The sequence below is a fragment of the Megalobrama amblycephala genome, linkage group LG2, assembly GCF_018812025.1.
Source record: "Megalobrama amblycephala isolate DHTTF-2021 linkage group LG2, ASM1881202v1, whole genome shotgun sequence".
Classification (NCBI taxonomy): domain Eukaryota; kingdom Metazoa; phylum Chordata; class Actinopteri; order Cypriniformes; family Xenocyprididae; genus Megalobrama; species Megalobrama amblycephala.
Window position 1 is genome coordinate 57,517,488 of NC_063045.1, and position 22,792 is coordinate 57,540,279.

Genomic DNA, 22,792 nt, shown 5'->3' on the forward strand with positions numbered 1-22,792 from the left:
AGTTTACATCAAATTCATGTTTTAATAGTAGACTAATCAATGCAGGTTTCATCAGTCCAGTCTGTGACTTTCAACATAAACATCTGTTTAGCTTCAAAGGTTGTCTTTAATGATGGTATTCTATAAAAATGAAGACTATTTTTTCATTCTGATTCTGACACCAGAGGCACAACAAAACATACTTGCCACTATGCGTGTGCAGCTGCAAGTGACGTAACTGACTTGCTATTCTCCAAATAGGTCTATAAACCCCTTATGCAAATAGTTTTCCTTCTGACGGATTTTAATAATTAAATTTAGTGTAATGTTCTGAATTAAAGTTACTAGACAGATTAAACTAAATTGTGCGTGAGCATTAATGTGAGTGTGTGCGAGTTATTTTAATCTTGTTAGGTCCATTTTTAAAATACACAATGCCAAATAAAAATGCAAAATACATAATTCACTGCTTTTTACGTGAAAAAAAAAAAACTTAACAGAAACTCAATGCATGAAGCAATACAGGAATAATTTGATCTTTACAAATACACAGTGAAAGGCTTATCACGTGAATATTTTTACTAATGATTTAGTTAAATTGAAAGGCCTTAATTTACACTTCTTCAACACTATAAAACATCTAAAAAAAAAGATGTTTCTCCCCTTCAATAACCAACTTTCTAAAGCCACAACATGTGGCCTTAGAGATATTTGTAGACTACTTTTTCTTCTACTGTCTGCATCTCGATTTTAACAGGACATTTGTAGAAATGTGAAAGCAGTTCCTCTGTGTATCCGATGAGAAAGTAGAATTTACTCGGGATGAGTTTCTGTATCATCACCGCACAGATGACCAGGATGTTGCCTCTGCGTTTGATCACCACCTCATCCGCTAAACAGCCATGAAATGTGCCGTATATGAAGCGCCTGATGAAGACGTCCTCCACCACGCGCTCCGCCGCTCCAGCTTCACCCTGAAGATTACCTACGGGACGAGGAAGTGAAAGATTGTTATTTAGGTGACACATACTACAGTTCAATTCCAATGAAACTGAACCATAACGGTCTGGATTACCAGCCTATGTAGTGTAAAGACGTCGTACTGTTTGAGTGGGATGTGTAATGCAAAGATTGTGACTCACTGGTGTGTTGTGAGAGCCAGCCCTTCCTGTGGCCGATGTGATGAGGGTGATGCACCTGCTCATACGTCAAGGGCCTGTCTCCTTTACTCACTCGAATACGAGCTGCACGGTTCTGTTAGATAGAAGATACATTGTCTGGGTTAAAAATGCTTCTTAAAGGGACAGTTCACACAAAAATGAAAAAAATGAAAAATCATTTACTCTCCCTCAAGTTGTTCAAAACCTGTAAGAATTTCTTTCCTCTGCTGAACACAAAAGAATATATTTTGAAGAATATGGGTAACCAAACATTTGATGAAACATATAAAAATACTATGGAAGTCAATGGGGTCCATCAACTGTTTGGTTACACATATTCTTCAAAATACCTTATTTTGTTTTCAGCTGAAGAAAGTAATTCAATTACTATCTGGTAAGTATTGTAACATTTATATATTTTATACATTTTGTGGTTGGCATGTTTTTCATTCATTTTGGAGTTGTCCTTAGCTTGTTTTTGGTCAGATTTCTTTCATTTATTAAGGATTTCATCCTGCCCAGCTTTAAAATGCATGTTAAAAATGTTTTATTCATTTTTCCCCCAGTTATGACATGTGTTATCATAAGGAATATTATTTAATTACTCTTCTACTTCTATTAGCTAAATTTAGTATACATAAATGTAAATATGGGAGGAAATTACTTAGTTTTTAATTTTAAAGGCAGAAGTTCAACAATACCAAAAAGCAATATTAAAGGATTAGTTCACTTTCAAATAAAATTTTCCTGATAATTTACTCACCCCCATGTCATCCAAGATGTTCTTGTCTTTGTCAGTCGAAAAGAAATTAAGATTTTTGAGGAAAACATTCCAGGATTATTCTCCTTATAGTGGACTTCAATGGACTCCAAACGGTTGAAGGTCAAAATTACAGTTTCAGTGTAGCTTCAAAGAGCTTTAAACGATACCAGACGAGGAATAAGGGTCTTATCTAGAGAAACCATCGGTCATTTTCTAAAAAAATGTAAATGTATATGCTTTATAAAAACAAATGATCACCTTCCAAGTGCTTCCGTCAAAACCACGTTTCCGTATTCTTCAAAAAGCTTACGCTGTGTATCCTACGCTTTCAATATTCTACTTACGGAAAAAATGTAATTGCCGCTGCGTTCGTTACGTAAGTTAAATAGGGAAGGCGCAGGACAGTGTAAGCTTTTTGAAGAATATAGAAACGCGGTTTTGGTGGAAGCACTTGGAAGGCGATCACTTGTTTATATAAAGCATATACATTTACATTTTTTTTGAAAATGACCGATGGTTTCTCTAGATAAGACGCTTATTCCTCGTCTGGTATCGTTTAAAGCCCTTTGAAGCAGCACTGAAACTGTAATGTTGACCTTCAACCATTTGGAGTCCATTGAAGTCCACTATAAGGAGAAAAATCCTGGAATGTTTTCCTCAAAACCTTAATTTCTTTTCGACTGACGAAAGAAACACATGAACATCTTGAATGACATGGGGGTGAGTAAATTATCAGGAAAATTTTATTTGAAAGTGAACTAATCCTTTAAGTTGCAAAATTAGTATTTTAAAAATATTACTTTTCGTTTTGTTTATCCTAATGTACCCCATCTCTGCATTTGTAAATCTTCAAAACCAACTAAAAATAGATAAATAAAATGTTCTTGGAAAAATAAGATTCATAAAAATCAAATTTGAAACACTGGATCTGATCACATACCTTCAAACAAGCTGCAGTGCAGTGAATGTTCCTCAAACATGCTGGAGTATTTAACTGGCTGGTCACAATCTACAAACACACAGACAATTTTATAAACGACATGTACTTATTAATTATTATATCATCTAAATCAAGCTTCACGTCCAACATTACAGTTAGTGCCAGTATCTCTACGTATTTATCAGAACGCCTCTCGTTTTCTACGTCAGTTACATACGATTTGGAAGATCTTCACATGTAGAAACGGTTTATTAATTACAAAAGCAAAAAAAATGTAAATAAATTCTTACCGACAACAATTTTGTCTGTCTGACCAAGGACGCCGCCATGTTTTTGCCAAAACTGCACAAGGACGTCAGTCGTCAAGAGCGCATTACTGCCACCTGCCGCACTGGAACAACATTTTAGCCTGTGTAATGTATATAAAATATAATTGAATGTACGTAGCTCAACATCAAATAAATATTAGTACACTTTAATATTAATATTTTCATGTAATATTATGTTAACAATTAATTAGAATATATATATATATATATATATATATATATATATATATATATATTCGCATTAAATTAAATCTATTATATATTGTTAAATTATAACAATATAATAGATATAATTATGTAAAATGTTTTTTTAAGTTTGGACGACTTTTATTTTGTACTGAGTGAACAGGAAGCGCCAAAGCAGCTGCGTCCTCTCGAAAGATCTGTTGTTGCAGTGCTGTTTCACAAGTTTTCTGCGGGTCCTCTGTTGCTTTACGTTTGTTTTTCATCAACCAGCATCTAAATTAAACAGCTTTAAGTCACATTTGCTGCCGCTGAGCTGCTCAGCCATGTCTTCTCCGGTGGAAATGACGGAGTTGTATGATAACGCGCTGTTAGGTATCCTGCAGCATGTTGGAAACATTCAGAATTTTCTGCAGGTTTATTTTGGGTTCCTCTACAGAAAGACGGACTTCTACCGCCTCCTCAACGGCCCACAGGACCGCATGGGTTTCCCACCCGGAGTAGCTGAAAACATGGTGTTCAAGGTGCTGATCGACTTTTGTTTTGATCCATTAAACTGACTGGATTCTTTATAAATAAGTATAAATGTGGCAGTACCATGGTACAGCGATGGCTGGAAATACCATGGTACTGAATGATTATTATATTTATGAACTATGATATTTACTGTCATGGTACTAGTTCAAAAACATGGTATGGTCATGTTTTGTTGGTATAATGTATGACAATAACAGCCTTGTGTGAGTGTTTTATATTTAATATTAAAAAAAAAAAAAATATATATATATATATATATATATATAAAATTAAATTATCTTATTAAATAAAAAATAAAATGTTCAAATTAATTTCTATTATTTCTTATATATATATATATATATATATATATATATATATATATATATATATATATATATATTTATTTTAATAAAAGTTTGTGTTTGCATAATATGTGTGTGTGTACTGTGTATATTTTGTATATATACACACACTCATGTATTTAAGAAATATTTACATTTATACATGTATAATTATATGTTTATATTTATATATAGTTTATAATTTTATATATAATATAATATATTTTCATTAAATCTATACATGCATGTGTTTGTATTTATATATACATAATAAATATACACAGTACACACACATATTATGTAAACAAACTTTTATTTTGGATGTGATTAATCACGATTAATCGTTTGACTAAATGTTCATATGACACCACTTTATAATTGCTGTTAAGTGTCTTAATGTAATATATTTTTTAAATAAAAATAATTAAATTAAAAAAATTCAATTATTGATATTTATATTATGCCACCTTATGAATGCTGTCTTAATTTAAAAATTATTAATCTATTTATAATATGCCACATTGCCACTTTATAATTGCTGTAAGTGTCTTTAAAAAGAATTAAATTAATTAAAATAAAATGTATTAATTTAAAAATAATTATACTATTTTTTATATTTATATTATGCCACTTTATAATCGCTGTAACAGTCTCTTTTTAAAAATAATTAATATTTATTTATAATAAATAAATCAATATAAATAATTGTTAATAATAATTATTTATAATATGCAACTTTATAATTTCTTAAATAAATTCAAGAGTCTGTTCAATTTACTGTGTCTTTACTGTCATTCTTCCATCAGACGTTTAAGTTATTTGAGAAGCTTGCTGAGCAGGACAGAGAGAGGGCAGCGAGGCTGGCTGAGGAGACGAAAGCTGCTCCTCCTGCAATACAGGAGCTGGAGGTTCAGTCAGAGCAGCAGTCTGAAGCTCCTGTGGAGGAGAAGAGAGGCACAGAGGAGTCCACACCTGTCACGGCAGCTCCATCAGCACTGAGCGCAGACGCTCCAGACAGCAGCGCCGCTGAGCCAGCAGGAGCCACGGCGGCATCACACTCGGATTCTGACAGCACTAAAGCGTATGACTGACTTTTCATTTGCTCAAAAAATACTAATACAGAGATATACACTACCGGTCAAATTTTGGATGCATTAAATGGATCAAAAGGGGCAGTAAAGGAATTTATGTTACAGGAGATTCTATAAAAAAAAACAGAATCTAAATAAAATCTTTCAAATAAATACTATACTAAATACTAAATACTAAAATCTATTCTATTTCAAATAAAGGTTCTTTTGAACTTTATATTCATCAAATAACCCTGAAAAGAATTATCCCAGCTTCTACAAAAATATCAAGCAGCACAACTGTTTTCAACATCATGTCAGTGTTGTGATTTTATTTTGGGTGTGACAATAGTAAAAAAAAATATATTAAATATTATTTTTATTAAATAAAAAATAAAGTAATTAAAATGTTTAAATTGTTTATTTCTATTATTTATATATCGTTTATATTATTTTATAAAATGTATATATATTTACATAAAACAAATAAATTAAAAATAATGTATTAATCAATTCATATGATGCCACTTAGTGTCTTAAATAATGTAATAAATAATGCAAAATAAATAATAATTTATTAAATTAAAAATAATTAAATTATTGATAACTTTATATTATGCTACTTAATAAATGCTGTCTTTAAGAATAATTAAATTAATTAAAATAAATCATTTATTAAATAATTAAATTTATGATATGCCACATTGCCACTTTATAGTTACTGTATGTGTATATAATTAATTAAAATATATTTTTTAAAAATTTAAAAATGTATTAATTTATTTTTTATCATATGACACCACTTTATAATCACTGTAACAGTCTCTTTAAAAATAATTACATTAAATATATTTATATTATTCATAATAAGCAACTTTATAATATCTTATATTTTAATATATTATAAATTATAATACTAAGAAATGTTTCTTGAGCAGCAGTTCAGCATATTAGAATGATTTGTGAAGGATCATGTGACACTGAAGACTGGAGTAATGATGCTGAAAATTCAGTTCAATGAAATAATGCAGAGAAGTAAAAGTGAACATATAAGACTTCTTTTAAAAACTAACTAAACTTTTAACTTGTTCTGTTCTGCATTTCCAGTGGGCAGGAAAGCTTTCAGTCCAATGCAGACAGTTACAACGGTGCCGTTAGAGACAATTACATCTGGTCACAGGATTACACGGATGTGGAAGTTCGAGTGCATGTGCCGCCTGCCGTCGTTAAAGGCCGTCAGGTGTGTGTAACCTGCTGCCGTCTGATTTTATCAGGGATACTGTCTTACAGATTGGCATTTAGATAAAATGTTATCTTGCTGTCTAGTATTACAACAGACTAAATTTGATAACAGTCTGCTTTCCGTTCCATCTTTCCGTGCAGGTGTCTGTGGACCTGCAGCCGGGACGGGTACGTGTGGCCGTGAACGAGGGAGGATCTCAGAGAGTCCTGATGGAGGGCGAATTCACACATAAAATTAACACAGAGAATTCCTTGTGGAGTCTGGAGCCCGGCCGCTGCGTTCTGGTACACATTATTTGTGGATAGTGTATTTAAAATGGAGATTAGCCATTTTTCGGGGGTTTTACCTCATTGTCAGGTCTAAAATTTACTGACAGTCTTGTCAGTGGATAATAAACACTTGGTTTTCAATTTTTTTAAAGTGAAATTTGAGAAATTTTGTGTAAAAAATAAAGTACTTAACATGTTTAAATTATTAATTTATTTATATTATTCCACTTTATTAATTATTTTATATAATTATTTAAAAGGAATAAATTAAAAATAATTAAATTATTAATCTATTTTTATGATGCCACTATAATTGCTGTCTTTAAAAAATATATATAAATAATTTATTACTTTTTTAAAATATATTTATATTGTGCAACCTTATAAATACTGTCTTTAAAATTATAATTTAATTAATAATTAAATTGATTAAAATAAATAGTAATTTATTAAATAAAAAATAATAGTTTTTCTCATTTGCTGTCATAAAAAAAAAAAAAACGGTCAAAACTTTGAAATGATTACACATTTTAATGTTTTTAAAAGAAGTCTCTTAGGCTCCAAGACCAAAGCTGCAACATATTTTCAACATTGATAATAATAATAAATGTTTCTTGAGCAGCAAATCAGCATATTAGAATGATTTCTGAAGGATCATGTGACACTGAAGACTGGAGTAATGATGCTGAAAATTCAGCTTTGGCATCACAAGAATAAATTACATTTTAAAATATATTCATATAGAAAACATTTATTTTAAATTGCAATAATATTTCACAATATTACTGTTTTTACTGTATTTTTAATCAAATAAATCCAGCTTTGGTGAGCAGAAGAAACTTAATAAGAAACATTAAAAAATATACCGTTAGTGTACATTATATTATATCTCTAGTTATACTATGGATTATTATTATTATTTGTATTTTTGTGGCAATGCAAAATGGATACAGATCTGATGTATTTTGTTAGTAGTTGTAGACAGTCGTGATGATCATTTGGTCTTTTCCTCCAGCTGTCCCTCAGTAAAACCGGTGAAGTTTGGTGGAGCGCCGTGTTGAAGGGTGAGACTGAGATCGATGTGAACCAGATCAACCGGGAACGCACCATGGCAACCGTAGATGAAGAAGAGCATGCCGTACTGGACCGCCTGACATTTGATTACCACCAAAAGCTCCAGGGGAAGCCACAGAGCCATGAGATGGTGAGCACTACAGCTGCATGAATCTGGATAAATTGAGAATCTCCAATTTTTTGTTTTGAATAGAGATCACAATTCTGAATAGACAACTAAACAAAATAACAATTTACTAGAAGTGCTGACAAAATGTTAATTGCTGCTGATTTTTTTTAATCGATTTTGAATGAATGATTCAGTGACTCACTCATAGAATCACTTGCTGCATTACAGAATGAATCAGCCCATTTGAACAAATCTTGCTCATTAAACAGCTGTTTCCATTCAAAGTTGCGAATGTAACTTATGTGCAAAATTGGAATATCACATAAAATATTTGCAAATAAAGCACCGTTTCCATCCCATGTGTTCAAGAGAACAAAATCGTCACTTTTTGACCGTAATATCTGTAATAAAAAATGGAAGTTGTTGCAATAGGGGAAGAAACTCTGGCACTTTTTTCTACATCATAAATGAGCGTGCAGACGAAACGCAATTAACGCTGTCATGTTATCTTGCGTTCTGATTCCTGATGTTTGTGAACGCAATCATGTGACACTAATGAGAGGTCATTATATCAAAATCATTCTGATTACAGACTTTGGCTCAGGCATTTCTGAATGATCAAACCAACATTTGAGATGCTGTGCGATGCAATTGGTCCACTGGTTAGTCCAGTTATCCAATCACATCCTCTGAGGCAAAGTCACGTGAGAGAAAATAAATCCACCTTAATAGAGCGGACAAGTTTTTATGCACATTTTTAGTATTTATTTAGTGCATCTTGCTGTTTCCATCCAGTGTTTTTTATGCGATATCCTAAACTGGCATAAAAATAGGTGGATCGAAACGTTGCTGATGACGGAGACTTTTATAAGTTATGTAATGATGTAATTGATACAATCTTTATTTGAAGTTACTTTCAAAAGGTGATTTGCTCTATTTTGATTGCTACCATAGACGTCAGTGTTTATTTTTTATTTTTATTTAACCCTTATTTAGCCAGAGAGTCGGCAACACATAAAGCACACACAGAGAGAATCACAAAAACAGTGCCACAACCACTCGTTGAAAATTTTTAAATAAAATCAAGAAAAACATTTACAAGGGTCCATTAAGGACATCTAAAAATCCTCAAAGGTGGAAGTGCATCTAGATTAAGTACATTTTGCAAATCATTCCAAGCCCAAGGAGCATAAAAAGAAAAAGCACATTTACCAAATTCTCACAATACACTTGGGACTTTTAGCCGAATATGAGAACCAGATTTAGTGCAATAACTGTTTGTATAAAGAATTAAAAGATTTGAAATATAAAAAGGTTATTTACCTAAAAGAGCCTTTGCAATAAATAAATACATATGCAACTTTATCCTTTGATGTAAAGATAACCAAGCTAAAGTTCATATAAAGTGAAATAATGTGACTCGGCACCACAAAGCGTAATGCTGCATGATAAACAGAGTCTAATTTCCTGAGTAGAGATGTAGCTGCATGCATATATATAAAAGATCACCATAATCAATTATAGATCAAAATGTACTCTACTATTTCTTTCAAGCCTCGTAAGGAAAACAATTTCTTCAACAATAAAAAAAAAAAAGAAAAATGTCTCCATGAATACAGTAAGAAACGATGGTAACTTTAACCACATTTAACAGTACATTAGCAACATGCTAACGAAACATTTAGAAAGACAATTCACAAATATCACTAAAAATATCATGTTATCATGGATTATGTCAGTTATTATCGCTCCATCTGCCATTTTTCGCTATTGTTCTTGCTTGCTTACCTAGTCTGATGATTCAGCTGTGCACAGATCCAGACGTTAATACTGGCTGCCCTTGTGTAATGCCTTGAACATGAGCTGGCATATGCAAATATTGGGGGCGTGCATATGGAGTGCCTCAGGGATGACGCATTTTTGTAGGCAAAACCTGGAAGCGAGTTAGCATCTTAGGATTTCCGGTTCCAATGCCGTAAAGTCTATGGGTTTTTTGAATGGGTTTTTGCTAAATCGCCTGAAATTAGGTCTGTGGTTAACAAAGCCTCTAAATACTTTCACTTTTGATCTATGACATAAAACACACCAGTTATAAACCGCTTGTGATTTTTTAAACTTATACTGTGTCTTAAAATCGGCGGTTGCTAACAAAGGGACTACTTCCTTTGGCGGGGACTTTTGACGTCATAATTAAAAACGGGACATTTGGACAGCATTTCTCATGAAAAAGTGGTTAAGTATTCATAACAGCACAGATCATAATCAGCGAGCATGTTTATAAATAAAGCTGTTTTCTAAATAAGGTTTGAGGAAGCTTGGTGGTGACGACGTTGATCCGCGACCATGGTGTGCTGTAGTCCGTTTATAGCCTACGGTTAGCCTTTTATATCTAACGACTTTATTTAGGCTTCAAAATGTATAAATGTTGTATTAACTTGTAAAGATTATCTTGATAGACAAAACGTCTAAGTGTCATAACCCTTTGTTAAACACAGAGCTTATTTTCTGCGATTTTCCAAAAGTCTATGGGAAAAATGAATAGGTTTTCAATCGAGGGAACCTGTGCGCCGCTAACTTCCGGGTTGGCCTACAAAAACACGTCATCCCTGGGGCACTCTATTAATGATCCCGACTGTTACATAACAGTCGGTGTTATGTTGAGATTCACCTGTTCTTTGGAGGTCTTTTAAACAAATGAGATTTACATAAGGAGGAGGAAAAATGGTGTTTGAGACTCACTGTATGTCATTTCCATGTACTGAACTCTTGTTATTTAACTATGCCAAGATAAATTCAATTTTTAATTCTAGGGCACCTTTAAAAATCATATATATTGTCTTTTTTTAGTTGAAAACCATTTTTAAAGGCAACATCTGAAAAGCATTCTGCAGTTGCTTTAAGACTTGATTTAGAGAAGATGCTGTTGTATAAATAATTGTGATTTAGCCAAATGTATTTTGGCTAAATCTATTCCATGACCTAAATCACTGATATAAATAGAAAATACAAGAGGGGCTAAAACAGATCCTTGAGGAGCCCCACTGTTTACTCGAAGGAAAGGTGAATTGTAATTTTCCACAGACTCGCATTGAGTGTGTTCTGAAAGAGAATTTTCAAACCATTTTAGAGCAGTAACATTCTTTGTAGCATTCATTTGTGATCTACAGAGTTAAAAGCTTTTGATAGATCAACAAATAGAGCAGCACAGGACTTTTTACTATCTAAAGAATTTATGATATCCAAACTAAAAACTTTTATGCTAGTACTTTTGTGATAATTTGAATTATTGTAACAGAAATGATGATACTGTGATGTTAAAAAAGACAACTGCTCTCTCTGGATCACTGGCAGCGCCAACACAGATCTGACTGTTTGCCGTGATCGTACTTGTCAAAGGTTTAATAGACCCAGAAGAATCCTTGTCATTTAGGAATAAGATCGTGTGGATGTTTGAATCGAGATCACAAGATCACAATTAATCATGCCGCTCTAGTGAGCATGCAAGCAGATTGTTATTTTCTATATGACTTTCCTACTTCTCTTTTTCTTCTGTGAACAAAAGGAGTTCAGCCCAAGGATACTTCAACATGCTTTAATGTATTTTAAGAGCTTTGTTGCATGAGAAACTATGTTTATATAGTTGTTTTATTTTGTATTTCAGAAAGTCCATGAGATGCTGAAGAAGGGCTGGGATGCTGAAGGATCTCCATTTAAAGGACAGGAGTTTGACCCCTCCATGTTCAACATCCCACCCAATGCTGTTCAGTTTTGAGGTTACACGACAATGTCAGATGTAAAGTCAGCACTTACTGTAACACACGCTGAAGGACAGTGACGTGGCCCTTTTTGGGGTTCTACAAATGAACATCATCAGTGTCTGCGCTGCACATCTCATGCCAGTATAACTGATTCACTGACACTGATCACTGTCTTGTTTTTTGTTAATGTCTGGCATACGAATTGAGCCAATGATCATTTATAATTTTAGTGTTTTATGGAATCAGTTGACAGAGGTTTTCATTGGCTGCGTGTGTCTGTGATCATTACATTTGCCCAGTTACTGACTATTCAGGGCTTATTATTTGTTAGTTTTCATGCTATTTCAGTGACCTACAATAGCAACAGTGAAAGAAGGTTTGATCAGATATATTAAAAGTTTGTGCTGTGTCTTTAAGCAGATTGCTCAAGTTCACACAGGGGAAGAATTTCTAGATGTTCGTTCATTTCCATTATTTGCATCAGATTTTTTTTTGTTTCATTTGTGCATAATTAAAACCTTTTGTAAACATTAAATTTGTGTGATTCTCGCATCATTGCAGCACACTTCTCAAGCAGAACATTTTATTAAAATACATTTATTGAAATTATAAAACCCCAAAACACTTGTTGATTAAAAGTCATTAAAGGGATAGTTCACCCAAAAATGAAAATTTGATGTTTATCTGCTTACCCCCAGCGCATCCAAGATGTAGGTGTCTTTGTTTCTTCAGTAGAACACAAATGATGATTTTTAACTCCAACCGCTGCCGTCTGTCAGTGGTATAATGCAAGTCAGCGGGAACTTGGACTATAAGAGTAAATAAAACACGACAGACAAATCCAAATTAAACCCTGCGGCTCGTGACGACACATTGATGTCCTTAGACACGAAACGATTGGTTTGTGCGAGAAACCGAACAGTATTTATATCATTTTTTACCTCTAATACACCACTATGTCCAACGGCATTCATCACTCGATTCGTGAGGTCTGATCGCGCTCTGACAACGGAAGTGATGTCTGGCGCTCATTGAAGTATAAGTGCGAGACATCACTGCCGTTGTCAGAGCGCGATCAGACCTCACGAATCGAGTGATGAATGCAGTAAAAAATGATATAAATACTGTTCGGTTTCTCGTTCTTCTTGTTTTATTTAGTCTTATAGTCCAAGTTCCCGCTGACTTTCTTTATACCACTGACAGACGTCAGCGGTATTAAGGAAAGTCAAGTTCTGGTATTATTTTTTTTGCAGATAATGTTTGCCAGTTTGATATTTTGTATCTATTAGGTACAGGGACGTGCACAGGAATTTTGAGGGGCAGTTGCTCTGACCTAAAAAAGGGCACTCCCCTACCAACCCTACCAAAAAAAAAAAAAAAAACTCACGGGCTATATGAAGGACTGAGAATAACCGTGGTATAAGCGGAATAATTGACTCCGCTTCGAGTCGTGACCGAATCACCACCTCAGGTGTGCATTATTTTTCTAATAATTCAACGGCCCGTCGTCAATTATTCCTTACTTGAATCACAGCTTAAATAGTTTTTTGACATCGACAACCCAAGTGCATTTTACCTCAAACTTGCGTCTAGTTAACTTTCTAAAGTAGCAATCGCTTCTCGGGTCGACATTAACACACTGACACAATTATATTCAGAATTAAAAAAAAAATTTATACCACTTTTTAATGTGTGATTGTGTAAAGGTTTTCACGAGATACCAACCTTTCGCGAACTTGCTTCCAACACGTTCTCATGGAGGCGCGGTGTGCACGGAGGGGAGGGGCTGTGCGTGCGCGAGTATGTGAGAGAGACGCGTGAGTGAGAGACGCAGGGAAATTAAATGCAGCTGAACGTTTGCTCTATGAAAGACATTGACAAAAACGAAAACTAAGGACATTTAATCTATAATTTTATTTTATTTTATTTTAGTTAGTTTTGCCAAACACACATTACAGTTTTGGTTAGTTATCGTTTTTTTTGTAATGCCTCGTTTTTATTTTTATTTCAGTTAACGACAATGTTTTTTCCCACCTAGTTTTCATTCGTTTTCGTTAACGATTATAACCTTACTCAGCTTTCCGACAACGTTAAGTCGTCTCACCCGACAACCGCGACAATCTCCTTCTAGTGCCGCTCATGCAGGCTCAGCTCAGGAGCCGGTCGCGTGAAGCGCTGCAGCCACGTAAACAGAGTTTGCCCTTCCCCTACTGACTTTCACTTTCGTACGGGCGCCCGAATATGGAAGTGAATGAGGCTTTGCGATTTTTTTATTATTTATTTATTTATTTATCTAGGCCTACGTGAAATTCTGCATCCATTATACGATTTTTTTATTTATTTTTTTCCACCTCGGAAGGGCAACGTGAGTCGAGAAGGGCATATGGGCAGTTGCTCGGGCAACCTGAGCAACCCCCCTGTGCACGTCCCTGATTAGGTTTTTTTTTTTGTATCTGTATTTTTAAGCTAAATTTAAAGTCATTTCATATATATTACAGGTGACCTATTATGCAGCTTTTCACAAGATGTAATATAAGTCTCTGGTGTCCCCAGAATGTGTCTGTGAAGTTTCAGCTCAAAATACCCCACAGATCATTTATTATAGCTTGTCAAATTTGCCCGTATTTGGGTGTGAGCAAAAACACACCGATTTTGTGTGTGTCCCTTTAAATGCAAATGAGCTGCTGCTCCCGGCCCACTTTCCAGAAGAGGGCGGAGCTTTAACAGCTCGTGCTTCAGTTGCTCAACAACAACAAAGCTGGAGAATCTCACGCAGCCAAAATGAGGATTGTCAGTAACGGTGTTCAGCCTTACATTGTTCAAACCGGAGTCAACACTGATGGAGAGACTCAGGAAGAAGTTACAACTTTTAGAATGAAACTGGACGTTTCTGAATGGTTAGTGGATACATTTATTCAGTTGCTGTGGAGTTGATTCAACTCATCAACTAGCATGTGCCGTCATGTTAATCTTTTTTTCATTGAATTGACAACATGGCAACAACACTCTACTACAACAACTCTTCCTCTTCTCTAAAGCAGCCCAACATGGCCACACCCCCTTTGTTGCGTGTTCTCAGGGATAAATATAATTAAAATTAATATTTGTTGTACCACATGCACAACATATATGTTCCACACTTATAAAGATGTTTAATACATGTTAAAGTAACAAAAATTGAAATGTTTTATATTTTATATATGTGTATATTTGCTAATAAATGAAGAAGAATTTGGAAACCCACCCTGGACTTGGGACAAAATAAAATAAAAGATTTGAATGATAATATTTCATGTAATGCATGGAATGTCTGTCCCTTAAATCGTCAAATTTACAATACATTTGGTCAGTTAAATTGAACAAAATTAATGTTTTCATAATGATGTCACCTCTCCACACACCTACTAAAAAAGGTGTGAAACGGAAAGATGTTGCAGGTGTAGCGCCACAAACAGAAGCTCCGCTGCGCCCTCCAGCGGTGACAGCGCGCGTCTCTCACACAGCGGAAAACAAGTGCACTGCAGTTAAACGGCGCATTCGGTGAGAGGTCGGTAAAGCAGTCGAGCCTGCTCGTCGGCAAACCTCTCCCTCCCTCGAAACCACATCCACGTTTAAGTTTTGTCCTCACAATCCCGCAAGTCGAAGGAACAGAAGCGTAATCGTAGTGCTGGAAGACAGCTCGGATATTGCCGCGAACGCTGAGGGCTGAGAAATGGCAACGACAACTTGCACGCGCTTCACCGACGAGTACCAGCTGTACGAAGAACTTGGAAAGTAAGATTTGCTTTCTCTCTTAGTGTTTGTGCATAAGCCGCGTGTCTTATACTGATGCCACACATTTATTGAATGCAAATTCATATGCTAAAGCCCAGAGGAGTTGTCAGGAAACATCAGAGAGAGTTGCATTTAAATACTCCCACTACTCTTTAACTATATTACAGTCATTTGGTGATGACAAGCAATATGGTGATCATTATGCTTTTCGCCATCTGAGTATCTGTAGAGTGTTGCATTTTAAATACTCTGTTATCTAAGTGAATGTTTACATATTTACTACAGCGGTCAGGGCTTCGTTTTGCATGGTTTTTGGCACATTTGAACTCGATGCATCTTGTGCAGAATGCACAAAAGAGCTGTCAGGAAACATTACACGGAGTTGCATTCAAATACTCCCACTGCCGTGTTTATTTTAACGTTAAATGTAAGCAGTCAGTGGTCCGTTTTGAGAATATTGCATGTTTTGTGGCTCCTCTGGTGCATTTCATGCAGAATGCTCAGAAGAGCTGTCAAAAAACATTAGAGGGGAGTTGCATTTAAATACACCCACCACTGTGCATGTTACAGTGAATATTTATACTCATACAGACTCTGATTATACAAATGAGCAACCAGGTTTTAATTCTGAGGAGGATTTTGCTGCTTTTAATATGTAGAAGCTGTCTGGGAAAAGAGTGCATTGAGATGGTGAAGTGAAATAGTGAATCAAAGATCAGAAATATGAGCTATATTTAGAGGATATTGCATGTTTGCAGCCCCTTTAGTGCATTTTTTATATGTAGAATGCACAGGGGAGCTTTTAAGACACATTAGATGGAGTTGCATTAATATGCATGTGAGTATTTAACTATATATATAGAGATCAAAAACATGAGGATATTGCATGTTTTGTGGCTCCTCTGGTGGATTTCATGTAGAATGCTCAGAGGAGCCGTCAGTGAGTCTATCTTGTATGTGTGATTGTAATGATCAGCTATTGAAGGGTTATGTTTGGGGTGATATATATTTGAGAGTCAATAGGTCGCTACATTGTATCTCCACATGAGTATTACAATGTTACAACGTATCAAAATCTCTGGGCAGCAGTGAAGAGTCGCTACATTGTATCGTTCTGTCTGGTGACATTTGGAGCTGTGAGAGCTGCCCGGGCGGCTGTTTGCTGTCTATAATCTGTGTGTGTGTGTGACATGCCTGTGGCCTGACGTTAGGAAATTATTTTACTCTCTCAGGCCCCCCCCCTTCCTCCAGTCAGTCAGTATTGCGTTTCTTTTGCACCGTTTTCTCCTGAATTATTAAACGGGCCCATGTGTATCACTCACAGTCATAATAACACACATATAGTAGTAGACAGATTTCTCTTGAGAAACTGTTTCAAAACTTTTTAAACTTCTCTTTTTTTATAAATGCTCTGTATGTTTCATTTTCAGTTCGTCTTAACATATATTCTCTCACTTAGGAGAAATAGACATATACAACTTTTGAAATGTTTTATATGTGTGATATTTTAACAGATCTTCACCATACTTAACTGAACATTTTACCACATCCTCAGTTTGTGGTGGAGACATGCATTTTAGCCTTTACTTAACTTTCTTTTTTTTTTTTTTTTTTTGATATTTGTACATATTTTGACTATATAGTATTGGGCAAAAGTGATGTCCAGCCAAGGAAAATGGACATCTTCACCCTTTATTCAAATATTATTCAAAAAATTGTTAAAGATTTTGTAAGCATATTGTAGTTGTGCTTGGAGTCAATTGTTTTATTTGTGATAACGCAATGAAATTGTGCAGACATAATTTTTAGCCAGGCATTTTTTGCATAGTAAAATAAAACCTGTAACTCTAGTTGCCAGATATTTTTTGTCAGATGAATACCTTGACCAAGTTTAGTGTTTTGTTCTTACCTCATATTTAAGTTATTTAAAAAATAAATATAAAATATTTTCCTCATACATATTTTCCTTTAAATGTCAAATTAAAGTACTTTAAGCACCTTGTACAAAGGGCTTAAAGTACTTTAATTTGACTTTTTTAAATTTAAGTATTGGAAAACCCTTGAAAACAGCAATATTTATGAATAGGTACTTGAAAAGTGCTTGAATTATTAAAAATCAACTTGAATGAGGAAAACAATATCTTTGTCGTAGTATCCTTTCAATCGTTAAGGGGTTTTCCCATGACTGGGACATGCAGTCAATAGCGAGTGGTCAATGGTTCGATCTCTATGAAGCGTCAGATTCAGCTTCACCCCGGAGCCGCTTTGTTAAAATATTTTCCTTGTTTACAACCTTGCAGAATGAATCAGTTTTTTTTTTAAAGAATGGTCTACTAAAGCCCAAAGTTTACTTCACTTTTTATGCGTTCACGAGGGTCGGCGTACAGTGCTCGTGATGCGAATTTCGTAATCAGAAGAGTAAGCGCGTACTGTACGTACTCTGTATGTGCATTTACATTTTTTTGCAGTAATTGGTTTATCCACAAGGTGGCAACTGTGCCCTGGGGGCATCAATCAATTCACAGGGTAGTCAAAGAAAAACAGAACAGACCGGAGCTCACGCAAGCTACAGCGATGATGGAGGCCTACATAGACGAGAGATTATGCGAAGAGGTTAGAAAGTACCCTCATTTGTTCAACTCCTCTAGCCTGAAAGAATACATATATATTTACATAGGTTGTAACTCGTGGCGAGAGATTGCTCAAAACTATACATCGTCGAACGCCTGTGTATGCGCACGAGTCAAGTGAAGTTTACTTGCAAGGCTGTGAGTTCCGTATGCGTAGGCATGTGACGGTATCAAATTTTCATGTTGCGATAATTGCTGAAGCTTTTATCACGGTATATGGTGTTTATCACGATATTGAAATAAGTTGCAAAAAAAGTGTCATAGTATAAAAGGTTTAAGAAGTCTTTTTCTTATAGCAGAAAGAACTTTGAATTTTATTAAAGATATTACAATACGCAATACACAAATTAAAAAGTGAATTTTTTTTAGATTAAAGTGCAAAAGAATTATAAAGAACAACAGGTAACACTTTACAATACATTAGTTCATGCATTAACTAAGATTAAGAATGAGTAATATCTACATTTATTACAGAAGATATTTTTTGTTAATGTTAGTTAAGAAATACAACTGATCATTGTTAGTTTTAGCTCAGGTCCATTACAAATGTTATTAAACATTAACTAAGGAATTAACATTAGGATTAATAAATGCTTTTGAGTATTTTTCATTGTCAGTTTGGTAATAATGAATTAACATGTTAAATAATGAAGCCTTATGTCACTGTGTTACTGAACAATAAAAAATAATCAGAACATTTTCAGTCATTATAGGGCATGTTGTAGTCCAGATTAAAATATAAAAAGGTTAAAGTTTGAAAATAAATAGCCTATTAAGTCTTTAAGTATTTGGTGCTGGAACAACATTGCCAATACAAAAAACTGAATGGCTGTTTGAAGAATTTGAAATACTGTTCAGTAGTGCAGCTGTAGGGCTGGGCGATATATCGCATGCGATTGTCACGCGCATTTCGTCAGTAAAGCCGGTTCCCTGCTTTCAAATGGAGCGGCATTTAATAAACAGAGCCGTAGTTCACTGATAAGCTACGCAATATCGCATTCATTATCGAAGGCGATTCATCTGCGATATGAACGCGATATTGCGTAGCTTATCAGTGATCTACGGCTCTGTCTATTAAATGCCGCTCCATTTAAAAGCAGGTGATGGCGATTTAGCGGTAATCAGGGAACCGGCTTTACTGATGAAATGCGCGTGACAATTGCATGCGATATATCGCCCAGCTCTATGCAGCTGCTTTGTTTCCGGGGTAACCGCTTTATTTCTGCTGTTGCATCAGCGCCCTCTGCTGTCAGAGAGTGAACCTGCACTTTCATTCAGCGTGCCTCATTCCGCCATATGCTTCTCATGCTCATTGGGCTTGTTTACATACGCCTGTCTCTTGACGCAGCTTACAGCGGTGCATTTTATTATTTGTGTATTTTATACTCTTAAAGGGGACCTGTTATGCCTCCTTTTACAAGATGTAAAATAAGTCTCTGATGTCCCCAGAGTGTGTATGTGAAGTTTTAGCTCAAAATACCCCACAGATCATTTATTATAGCATGTTAAAATTGGCACTTTTTGGGGTTGAGCAAAAACGCACCATTTCAGTGTGTGCCCTTTAAATGCAAATGAGCTGCTGTGCTCGGCCTAAGAGGGCGGAGCTTCAAGAGCTGATCCTCCCCTGTCAGGATTCAGTCAGGACGCACTATAATGTCAGAAACTGCGAATATATGCTGCATGGAGATATAACAGGTATAGTTTAGTTTAATTACAGTTATAACTTATATTGTCTTCTTGTTTTTATCCACAATATTAGTACAAGCCTGTTTACTGATGAGTTTTATGATGTTTATTGTTCTTCACACAAAATATGAAGTACACTCGTTACAACAATTAACAGTAAACAAATATATAAAGACCTTATGCCTTTTCGGGTGGTGCTTAATAAACTGGTAAACTTTATTTCCGTAAATCAACTCTGATGAACTGTAATAAAGTGCTCTCACCTTCATTACTGCCGTATCCAGTATCACTCTGGAGACTGTAAACTGGATCACGAATAATTTACTGATCAATCCTTGATTAACAACTTTTTAGCACAACCTCTGTTTTGTATTGTCCCTTTTGTATTGACATTTGTTCACAAAGCAGTCTGTTGTGAAATGATTCACGGAGACATAAATAAATTTCGGTAGAGTTGAGGGAGCATTTTCTTCGAAAACAAAATGAATCCACCTCGTCTTCAGCGGCTGAGATTTAGGTAGTAAATGGAGAGAGCTATGTGGATTAATCCATCCAGCCACAGAACACCTAAAACGCTTGGGAGGCGTTCTCGTCAGTGCAGCAATGGCGGACTGTATAACTGTCTGTGAACACATTCAGGGCGGTTCTATGTTAAAACGGCAGTGTCTGTCAACACTCGTGGGCGGGGCCTGTGGCTAATGTGACGTTTCACTGCCAGGGATCTGGAAACGGCTTGTTCTGAGACATTGCTTATGATTTATGGGGATTAAAAAAAAGGAGTGGGTGGATTTTTATCATTATAGGGTGGTTGTGTACACACACTGCCAACACACATTTATGCACAAACACCATGCAAAAGTGAATTTTGCATAATAGGTCCCCTTTAATGGGGAAGGTATTCTTAAAATGCATTATAAAAATTTGAATAATTCGTAATAAATAATTATTCACAGAATTTTTAAGTGCCTGTGATAACAATATTCATTATCGTGATATATCGTATTACCGAATATTGGCACATGTCTACGTACGCGTGAAAAAGGCTTAACTCACTTTTAAAGTCAGTCCATTGCTGCCACCTACTGGTGTAACTATGTAACCCGCACTGAAGTCGTTAATAAACCCCCATCAGACTGTTTCTCAATACCAAATACGCCAATGTTATAATAAAAAAAAAATATTTATTAAACAATAATAGCCATTATAAACTTTGTATTTTATATATGTATATTATTAAATAATTTGAAAGTTGTATTTTGGATTCCTTATATCTGTAATTCAAGTTTCTGCCCTCTTTCTCTTTGCTCTTCTATAAATTGAAAATTCTAGGGCTTTGTTATATATATCATATTAGAATGAATAGAATATAGCATATTATAGCATATTAGAATGATTTTTAAAGGATCATGTGACACTGAAGACTGGAGTAATGATGCTGAAAATCCAGCTTTGATCAAAGAAATAAATTACATTTTAATATATATTTATATTCAAATAGAAAACGGTTATCTTAAATTGTAATAATACTTCACAATATTGCTATTTTTACTGTATTTTTTATCAATCTAATATAATTGATTAATATATTATGAATCAAATAGAATTTTATTTATTATTATATATTTATAGAATTCAATTTAGTTATATTTATGGGTGTGACTTGTCAGTCCAGAGTTGCTGTGGTTTTTGTTGTTTGTGAGCGTGTTTTCTGCTGCTGTTTGCCAGTTTACTCTGAACACCTCAGCAGCCCGCAGCTCGGCGGTTTGGTCTTCCTGACAGGCCGACAGCAGTAAATCAGCTCAGTGTCTCCGCTGAGACGCTCAGGCTGCTTCCAGCGCTAATGAAACTACACGTTTGCTAACAGATCTGCAGACAGATGGCGCTCCGGCCTCCACCCGGTCAAAGGTGGACGGCTCATGGTTGTGACACGTTTTGACCTTCTGCTTTATTAGTTGAGAAGTTTCCATTCTTCTTCTTGGAGAGAATAACATCATGTGATGTTTCCCTCACGTTGACAAGCAATATTATATAAAATTAATTATAATACATGATATTAGTGGTTGACGAGTATTTAGGCTGATATTTGAGTTTTTCTAATTATCACATCAGCTGACAAGTGTCATAAGCAGGACCTCTATTTTAACAGAGCTGAGATTCTTTATATAAGTAAACACTAACATTATTTTAGTAAATATTATGCAAATTGAATATAATTTTTGTTATTTATTATATTTAAATTAAATAGTGTGATGTGGTCTATATTACGGTCAACCACTATATTACATTATATATGATAATGTGCTTATGTTAATATGCTGACCTTACTGCAAAATCACCATGGTACAGTATGATAATATCATGGTACTTGGCCATACCATATGCAAATACCACTGTATTTAGCAAAATATGAAAAATATATCAGCTATTTTTTTAGATTTTAAATGTATCTGTATTGATTCAGATTGTATATAAAGGCCAATATTTGATATTTAATTGCACTCAAATTAAGGTTACTATTTAAAAACACTAATTTAATAACTGTTAAATGTAGTATTTAGCAAATATTAAAATAAATATCCATTTTTCATATTAAAATTATAATGTTTTAATGCCTACATTAACTTTTAGCATTTAAAATGATTGATTTTCCTTTTTAGTGTGTTAATTTTCATTTATTTGTTCATTTATTCATTTATTTTTCAAAATATTATAGAATTTTATCAAAAAAATGTATCAGTTATTGGTCAAAACATTAAAAGGTTATAGGCTTATTGGTGTCAGCCAGAATTTTAATATTCATCACTAATTTACATGATACTCCATGGTTTTACATTCTTGAAAATGTCCAAAAACGTAGTATTACCATGGTACCATATCCAAAAAGTCATGGTAAAATGTATGATTGACAGTTAGTTCCGTGATGTTTTGAATGGCGATCAGTGTCTTCTGATGCCCAACATCTTCC

General features: G+C 34.6%; 3 protein-coding genes across 3 annotated transcripts in view; 2 read left to right on the top strand and 1 right to left on the bottom strand.

The window, feature by feature from the left end:
- Positions 1-2: 2 nt before the first annotated feature.
- mrps24 (mitochondrial ribosomal protein S24) lies at positions 3-3,261 on the bottom strand. The gene is made up of 4 exons (XM_048181173.1): positions 3,133-3,261; positions 2,843-2,911; positions 1,122-1,233; positions 3-964 (listed from the first exon to the last, which is right to left on the bottom strand). Exons 1-4 carry the CDS (start codon positions 3,169-3,171, stop codon positions 681-683), a joined length of 504 nt encoding a protein of 167 aa, XP_048037130.1. The 5' UTR covers positions 3,172-3,261; the 3' UTR covers positions 3-680.
- Positions 3,262-3,504: 243 nt separating this feature from the next.
- Positions 3,505-12,272, top strand: nudcd3 (NudC domain containing 3). The gene is made up of 6 exons (XM_048181174.1): positions 3,505-3,878; positions 5,021-5,295; positions 6,392-6,524; positions 6,668-6,811; positions 7,812-8,000; positions 11,641-12,272. Exons 1-6 carry the CDS (start codon positions 3,681-3,683, stop codon positions 11,749-11,751), a joined length of 1,050 nt encoding a protein of 349 aa, XP_048037131.1. The 5' UTR covers positions 3,505-3,680; the 3' UTR covers positions 11,752-12,272.
- A 2,894-nt stretch (positions 12,273-15,166) lies between these two features.
- The window catches only part of LOC125262414 (calcium/calmodulin-dependent protein kinase type II subunit gamma), an 82,795-nt gene continuing 75,169 nt past the window's right edge, over positions 15,167-22,792 (top strand). Inside the window, 1 exon segment of the mRNA XM_048181175.1 lies at positions 15,167-15,511. Within this exon segment, the coding sequence (XP_048037132.1) occupies positions 15,450-15,511 (62 nt within the window). The 5' untranslated portion in view covers positions 15,167-15,449.

Excerpts from the sequence above, each read along its gene's own strand:
- mrps24 (XM_048181173.1), bottom strand. The coding sequence starts at position 3,171 with ATGGCGGCGTCCTTGGTCAGACAGACAAAATTGTTGTCG. Across the intron at positions 2,912-3,132 it reads GACAGACAAAATTGTTGTCG|ATTGTGACCAGCCAGTTAAA; the intron begins GTAAGAATTTAT and ends GTGTGTTTGTAG. Across the intron at positions 965-1,121 it reads CTGGCTCTCACAACACACCA|GTAATCTTCAGGGTGAAGCT; the intron begins GTGAGTCACAAT and ends CTCGTCCCGTAG.
- nudcd3 (XM_048181174.1), top strand. The coding sequence starts at position 3,681 with ATGTCTTCTCCGGTGGAAATGACGGAGTTGTATGATAACGCGCTGTTA. Across the intron at positions 5,296-6,391 it reads GATTCTGACAGCACTAAAGC|TGGGCAGGAAAGCTTTCAGT; the intron begins GTATGACTGACT and ends CTGCATTTCCAG. Across the intron at positions 8,001-11,640 it reads AGCCACAGAGCCATGAGATG|AAAGTCCATGAGATGCTGAA; the intron begins GTGAGCACTACA and ends TTTGTATTTCAG.